The 8678-nt window shown below is 40.0% G+C and overlaps 1 protein-coding gene across 1 annotated transcript in view; it reads right to left on the reverse strand.

The window, feature by feature from the left end:
• Positions 1–7776, reverse strand: part of OCA2 (OCA2 melanosomal transmembrane protein) — a 177991-nt gene extending 170215 nt beyond the window's left edge. Inside the window, exon 1 of the mRNA XM_054384760.1 lies at positions 7496–7776. Coding sequence (XP_054240735.1) covers positions 7496–7761 — 266 coding nt within the window. The 5' untranslated portion in view covers positions 7762–7776. The remainder of the gene's footprint in view (positions 1–7495) is intronic.
• Between the last annotated feature and the right edge of the window lie 902 nt (positions 7777–8678).

Raw genomic sequence — 8678 nt, forward strand, 5'->3', positions numbered from 1 at the left:
TTCCTTCTCCCCCGGTCACTGTCAGCAAAGACTCATTTGTTCTTCCCCACATAAACCTCTTATCCACCTAAATGGCAGGAAAACAGGGACAAAATTTTACTCCCTGCTAGTACAAAGTTCTGATTTCCACAGATTGTTTGGTATGTCAGAGCTACCATGCACACATAGGTGCATCAGCCAGGAGCAAAGCACACAGGACAGCTTTTCAAAGGCAAATCTTCATTAAAGGATACTAAGCAACTGAGACATTTGCTCATTTTTGTTGGAGAGATCTTTCAGATCATCAAGTCCAGCATGGAGAGCTCCTCCAAGCAGTAGCTATTTAAGCCTCCTGCTCAACTGTGACTGCCGCTGTATAACGTATTTTTGATCAAAGTCTGGCCGTCGGGCTGCTTAACCCTTCAACCTTATAATATTAAAAAAATAAATTAATAAATAAAATTGCTGCTGGCATTAAAAATATCCCCCATTTAAACAGAGGTTTACATGAGGAAACAGCTGTCCAACCCCCAAAGAGGATTGAAGCTTGCATGTTACTGGCATCTTTCCACAACTGGCCTAAGAGGTCTGATGAAGATGAACCCCACATAACCATATTATTAACCATTAGGAAGACAGCAGCTGCTTGCAAAATTCAACAGTTTTCTGCAACGCTACAGAGATTTAATTGAAACATTTGATCTTTGGAGGTTGGTACGCTGCAAATCTTTAACTGAGTGATGAGTTCAGTTTTTAGCCTGACAGCTGGAAAAGTGTGAAGCAGTTAATTAGTATCCCCTGATTCTTTCAACACAGCACTTAGAAACAAAAATTAATTGCAGCGCATTTTTTGTTTACCAGAATGCCCTGTCAGAATCAAAATTCATTTAAGTAGCTACATGGGAGTGTTATGGCTCTGGTCTGCCAACGACAGAACAGAAATTGTAGCACACAACCAATCCAAGATATTGTTAATAGTTATAAGAAATAAGCACTGAAACGATACAAAGCAAGGGAGAAATTAAGTAACTCTGAGCACAGGCAATTTTATCATGAGTGAGGTTTGTTTCTGTACGTTTGATTAACAGCAAAGACTAAATTAAAATCAGTCTTTGACTGAACACCTCTCTTTTACTCAAATGAAGTCAAGGCCTCTGCTTAACTTATGCCATTACAACACATTCTTGTCTTCCTTCCATTTCTACTCCAAGATGCTTTTTTTGCAGGAAATGGAGAACAGCAAGTTAGAAGGGAGCAGCAGAACTTTCCAGTAACATAGTTGCCTATTGTATGTAATGTCTTTCTGTGATACTTCCTACCATTCGAGCTAAAGGTTTGTTAGAGCTACTTATTGAGATATTCATGTTTTGAATGGTGTTTTGTGATGTAGAAGAGGCAACAGCAGGGAGATGTAATGTGAGCTAAGAGTCTCAGCAGCCATCATGCAACTACGGTTTGCTCTCAACAAGATGTGTTGCAGCCACATGCCTCCATGTTAGCAAAAAAAATTTGACAGCCTATTCAGGACCAAATCAACCAAATTAAATCAATTAATAAAGTCATGACTTTAAAGCTTCTTTAATATGATTTTTTCACTGCAGTGTCATAGTATTTAAACTGCCTCATAAGGAATCAAAATGCAGAAGCATTCACTGCAGGTAAGAAACGGAAAGAAAGCCAAAAGACTCACCACTCAGACGGCAAGCAAAACCACCAGGAGCCACACAAAAATGATGAATGTGGTGGTTTGCTGTGAAGTCATCTATCTGTCCTGGAATCGTCTCTAATGCCTGGGTGACTGACATGAAAAATTAGAACGGCTTCTACACAAACATGCAATTATGATGTGAAAATGACCACTTTCCCTGTTTGACTGCTGAACAGAAGATGATCCCATTTTATTCTAATAGTCAAAGATCAAAATTAATCTTAGTACACAGAGAAAATACAGTTTGAATGTTTTTGAGGGTTTTTTCCCTCAGTCCTTTTCCTCAGTCGGAAGAAGCTTTTAAATTGTCACATAAATTTTACTTATTTAGACAGTAACCATGTCTTCTTGACATATAACTCTAAGTCTCATAAATGTCCTTTAAAAGTAGCAATACATCAACACAATTAAAAATCAAAATTGAGATTTATGATCCCTCACTTCTAAAGGCAGAACTTCACTTTCATATTGTCTTTTTGCTATAAAATAGATCATCATTTCAGCTTCTCCAACTAACAGACAATAAAATTGCAATCTTTCCATTGTATTGCTGCAAAACAAGAATTCAATAGACATTTTTAACTCACTGGCCTTCTCATTGCAAAACAATCTCCTTACTGATCCTAGGACCACATATTCAGAAAGAGTTGGATTTGGTTGATTCTTTTTACTTTTTCTTACATAAGTAAAGATTACATAAGTTAAATGGAGGGACAGGAGAATTGTTGAGAGAAATGGTTTCGCTTGCTCACAGAATCTATCTGGTTGAAAGCTACCTTGAAGATCATCCAGTCCAACCTTCAACCCAGAACTGAACCATGACACTAAACCATGTCCCTAAATGATAGGTTTTCATGTCAGGGATAGTGGCTCCATCACTGCCCTGGTCAGACCATTCCAATATTTGATAACCCTTTCAGTGAAGAAGTATTTCCTAACATTTAGCCTAAAACCTCCCCTGGCACAGCCTCACCAGTATTTAAAACAGGGAGATGATGGCATTCCTGTTCCTGCTGGCCACAGTGTTTCTAATGCAAGCCAAGATGCCACTGGTTTTCTTGGCCACCTGGGCACCCTGCTGACTCAAATTCAGTCAACTTTCAACCAACACCCCCAGGTCCCTCTCCAAGTTGCAGCTTTCCAACCACACATGCCCAAATCTGTAGCTTACCATGGGGTTGTTGTGACCCAAGTGCAGGACCTGGCACTTGGCCTTGTTAAATTTCATACAATTAGCCTTGGCTCATTGGGCTAACCTGTCCAGATCCTGCTGTAAAGCTTCACCAGCCTCTAGCAGATTGACACCAACACTCATCTTGTTGTCATATGTAAACTTACCGAGGGTGTACTCAATCCCCTCATCCAGATCATTAATAGAGATATTAAAGAGGACAGTCCCTAGTACTAAACACTGGGAGACACCACTTAGCAACTTGGCACCAGCTAGATTTAACTCCATTCACCACCATTCTTTGGGCCTGGCCATACAACTAGCTTTTTATCCAGTACAGAGTGCACTTATCCAAGCCTTGTGCCATGAATTTCTGAAAAGGAATGATAAAATGTAAATTCCAGCAGATTCCAAAAAAAGATATTCTTTTTTGTTATCCCATAGATGAATCTTCTTAATGAGGCACAGAGGTACCCAAAAAAAAAAAAAAACCAAGCTTCCAACGACTATCATGTTAAATTGACAGCAAATTCCAAGGCCAAATTCACCCAAATATAACTTAAGTGGAGTAACACTAGAGCTTTTACAGTCTAATTTCTTGTGAAAAGTTCATGACATAAGAATTCAGAACTGCCAACCTTTTTTATTCCCTAAGAAGATAATGGTGTTATCTGATCATCTAAAGGCAATACAACCAGCAATTGCACTGAAGAAAGAAAGGGACCAAAAGGCAATATGAAATCAGTGACACAGGGTCTAGTTATTCTATTACTCCCCTTTTTCAATCACCTTCCACCACTTTTGTATTCCAAGAAATGCCTTTTTTTTTTTTTAAGTAACACAGTTTTAAATAACAACACAAAGTAATTGGCTGCACAGGATCAAGAAGTGCTATTTGTCTCATTTCTATAGATAGCCTTCAAGGCTCACTAACTCCTAAACCAAAATCAGCAGACTTCATCCCTTTTCTAGGTATCACAAAGGAAGATTTCAGATTTGGATCATATAAGGCAATGTCATTAGGGTTTTTCCATGGATGAGACCAAGGCATCAGGTGGCCTGTTTTGTGGCAATGTCCCATATGTGCACAGGCATAATGCAAGGAAGTAGCCTGTGCTTTTGGAGATGTCAGGGCTAACCTGAAGAGAACTGCCTGTGCTGCCACAGAGCAGCGTGAAATCTTCCTACAAGGTAAGGGTCTCTGGAAGGTGGCTTGGACTAATGTCTATCCGTTGCAAAAGCCACTTTCATACAACTGTAATGAAAAAGAGCCTGGTCAATACGCTGTTTAAAGGCTGAGGGGAATGAGAGAAGGGCAATATCAAAATCCAGAATTCACTACTGTTTTGCAGTCCTTTAAAATCTGTGTTTCCAACAGGCCTAACTACACCATGCCTCACTGTAAGCATACACCTAGGCCAGTGGCATTCCCACTCGGTTCCACTAGAGCTCATTCATAGTTTGCTTCAGAGGGGCATGCCTGCTTTTCCCACAGCAAATAGGACTGAAATATGTATGTTGATCACAAGAAGGCAAACAGGTCTATTTCAGGGAGAAGGATGCTCTGGAAAGACAGAGTCGTGAGAATGACCACTGTGGATGGTCCAGATATCCTCACAGAGAGCCCAAGGAGCCTACAGTAGTGAAGTAAAAGGTGGAGTCAGAAAGTACTATTCTTCAACATACAAAGTGAAAGAGAGGGCATTTTGACATGCAGACAGCCCAGGATAATACACACAGAGACCACAAAATACCTACAGGATTGTGCTGCAGTAAGACAGAAATGTTCAGTCCAGAATAGGGTAGAGTACAATGTCTCTGGGAGAAGAGCCCTGTTTGACTTGTAAGCACTTTCTCAAAAGTAATTTAACAGCCAAGATAAATCCTTTGTGCTATTAAATAGATTCTTTGGAAAGTCTTGTCTCAGCGTACACTTGAACAATTTAGAGAACCTGGGAAACTTATCCCTGAAAGATAATTCAGCAATTTAAGTTAAGTAGATGCATTAAAACAAACCATAGAGACGTGCCAATTTAGTGAACCTCTTTATGTAACAAAAAGAAAGGATTTGGTCTCCTTTTTTTTTTAATCATTAGTAGTTTTCTTTACAAGCTCAAGAACAATTTACATTAAAAGCTAATTCTCATTCTGATGAAACTAATCAAACAACCTGTGTGTCTGTAAAGGTTTATCGATGGTTTTATCTGCATTCTGTTGAGTATTCCCAATGACTTAAAGGTAATTGCTTATGCTAGAGGGGTCACACAGAACACATCAGTATTTTAGCTGCACCTAATGTACGCTGAATAAAATACATGCCAGGAACAGATAAGATTAATCTCCACAAAAAAAAAAAAAAATCAATATTGGAGGAGCAAGAGAGGTATAGGTCAACAAGGATAAATTTCAAGAGATCCTTTTGTAAGTTCTAATACACTGATACAGAGATTATATATACATTTGTCTCTAAGGGAGCATGGAGGTAGCTCATCAATTGTACATCTATTCCTAAATTGCACACAGTGACTGCAGTTTCCTCAACAGAAATACAGTGTTATCAAAAGAGCTGGAGCTACTGCTTGTGCTTGCAGGAATGTAGGCTCCCTCGTGATTTGGCATCTTTCATCTCTGGCACCTGCGATCACGATTTCCAAACAACGGTCCATAGGTTCACAGTAAGTAGCATATCGCCAGTACACAAATTCATATCACCCACAGGAAAATAGCAAGAAGTTTAACTAGAAGGGTGACAGCTGGTCCATAAGATCACTATCATGGGTTTTGTTCATGTGCCATGATAGTCAACAGGACAGTAAATAGCACTGGCAAACAAACCCAGAGCAAGACGTCTATGTGTATTCATGAAGGAAAACACTGTCTTCAGATGCACCCAGTCCTTCCCTTCCCCTGCCTTTCTCCCATCCTTATAAATATATTGCACTTACTGTGCTCTTTCAAAACAAGACTTTAACTCATCCCTGCCACATGCTGAACTGACAAACTTTTACAAGATTTGATTCTGCTGGTAAAACTCTTAGTCAACAAAACAAATCCTCAAATACTCCAATAATTATTTCTGAAGTATTTATATGGCCTTTGCTGTCAAGCTGTCAACTTCAGTATGTTTTTAATGTTTGGAAAGCACAGCTGTAATGATTTCCAGTTCTCACTCTGACAGAAATGCTATCAGATGCACATAAAACCTGGACTTGGTTTGCTGTAGGTTTATAGGGCACACTTACACTGTAGGTAAGTAAGAGGCACAGCAAAGCTCATTCAGCTATCATGCTGTACCCTTGCTGAGGTCAAGGAACTTACCAAAATGTCCCAAACATGCTTTCTTCCCATTATAAGCAGATTTCCTTCTAACTGAGCTGCACAGGCACCAGACAGACTCCAGCCCTGCTCAGCAATGCAAGGATATGACCAGCATGTCCAGAACTGTGGGGAACCCCCAGAACTGCACCTCCCACCTGACGTGAACCACTGTGGAGAACCATATGGAGAGGAGGGAGGGAAGGAGAGAAAAAATAAAAATAAAATTCCATTCTTTAGATGAAAATTCTATCTGACTATGGGTAAGACCAAGGACTCTGATCTGCATTACACTTCTGATTCACTTTAATTACATAATTAAATAAATTGTACTTTTATTTAATTTTAATTCATTTTTTAAAATCTAATTTCAACATTAAACTGCATGGAAATTTACCTGGGTTTCTTTCCTGATTTGTAGCAGTGCAACAAGAGTCTCCAGCAGTGGGTTCCGGAAACTCTGCTGGTACTCCACCACTGCAGCGTAAGCCATCGTGTTCTTTGCAGGCAACCCCAAGCAGCCTTTCAAGGCCCATGCTCTGCAGGAGGTCTGATTAGGTACACCACTGCTCTTGCTTTAGGCTCTGTCAAGTCACCCACCACGAATCCTCAAAGCCACCCAAAAAAGGATGACAGTCCACCCTGGCTGTCATCCATGCACTGTCACTGCTGCTGGTACAAAGCCTGCTCCATCCTGCTACCAAAGGGGCTTAGCAAAAGGAATGTGTGACATGAAAGGTTTAAGCAGCCACCTGCAATATTTTGGGGTCTATAAAATATTTCTAAGTGCTTATAAATAGAATTGTTGTTGCTGTATCTGTCATAACAGGAAAAACTAGCATTCCCATCACCTTTCCTGGTACAGGAGAACATACACAAGGAGTACATGCTCCTTGTGCAGTTCATACATGGTGTGGCAACTGTCACAGCTGCATTATTAGTGCCATTTTAGTGTTCATAGTCTTAGTCATAGTGATTCTGGTTATGGCCTTAAGATGCATTTTTCTGAAAGAGTTGAGAGGTGGGACATGAAAACTGCTGTATCTGTGTGTTTTGTGACACCTAGTAGGGAAGAAAACCCACACGTGTGATCTTGAAAACACAGCAAAAATTAGTCCGTGGATGCTATTAAAACAGAGTTTAGTTCAAAAATTTGGTGATCCATGGCAATTAAGACTGCTCTGATGTCCCATTAAGCTTCCTGTTCTCTGTGTGGGTGGGAGAAACAATATTCACTTAATGAACATACGTACCTGCTCTGCAAGGAAATAAACATTAATTTTGGTTAGGAGAAAAATTATTCTGTTTGCCCTTGTTCTTACCTTCCCTGCATTGGGACAGGAGTAAAATCCTTCCCCAGAGTAATGCAGCCATCCTCCTCTATTGCTGACCTTTTACAGAGGGTCTGTGGCTCTCCAAGACTTGTTACCATGCCATGATACTCTTTTAATAGTTGCAGCTCATTGCAACTTCTGGTCACCGGTTTGGCTGACACCTTTGCAGATAGATTGGTTTGATGTAAAGAGGTCTGACTCAGCTCCATCTCTTGTCTAGAAATTGTACTGTCATCTTTGTTATCCAAATACATCTGTCCCTGGGGGCTGTTCTCCTAAAGAAAGTGAAAATAAGTGTATTAAGACTAAATCAAATTGACTCAATGTTTATTTTGGTACAAGCATGTTAAAAATGTCAAGCAGAAGATTTTTTCTGCACCTCTGGATATTTGTCTTGTTTTATTTCCACCAGGAATAATTCTGACACTTTAAACATCTTTGCAACTCAAAATTAGCCATTATAAAAAGCATTTAAATACATGAAGAGGTAGGTCTTTTTCTTTTTCCATGTGTACCAGGATTTTCTTGAACAAATTTCCCAGCAACTTGCACTGTCCTAGCCCACAAAATAAGCCAAAATCATCTCTGCATCAGAGGCACAGGAGCCATTGGTACAGAACATCTTCTCAGCTTACAACAGCACTGCTTCACAGGACAACATGACTTTTTTTCTGGCAGCTGCGGCGGCACAGCCACATCAAAGCCAATGTTCTCCTCCCATCCCTTGAGTTCACTTGGAAAGCCCTACCACACTGAAGCTGTGCCACACCTGATGACCCTTCACTAAGCAGAGCAGATTCTCAAGTTTTATGAAGACAACATGATGTTTCAGCAGTTGCCAAAGGCATTTATGAAATGTGAATCCAACCTTGATGAAAACGAGGTTCTATTATACAATTATTAACGGTGATTATAATAAAACATAGCGCATAATAGTCAAATGCTTTTATGTTCTCATCACTAAAATTCATCATGAAAAGTTACAAAAAACACTTCAGAATCCCATGAAGTGCACAAATCAGACACAAAGACTGAGCTAAAGATCATTGTCTCTTAAACACATGCTGTGGAGTCTAATCACAGGAATATTTTGGCATAAAGTGCCAAGCTACCACAGAGGACAGCAAGAGCTCAGGAAACAGGCCTGCCAGTCTCCAGCATCCTTGCAGGG

This window comes from Indicator indicator, chromosome 1 (assembly GCF_027791375.1).
Source record: "Indicator indicator isolate 239-I01 chromosome 1, UM_Iind_1.1, whole genome shotgun sequence".
Taxonomy (NCBI): Eukaryota; Metazoa; Chordata; class Aves; order Piciformes; family Indicatoridae; genus Indicator; species Indicator indicator.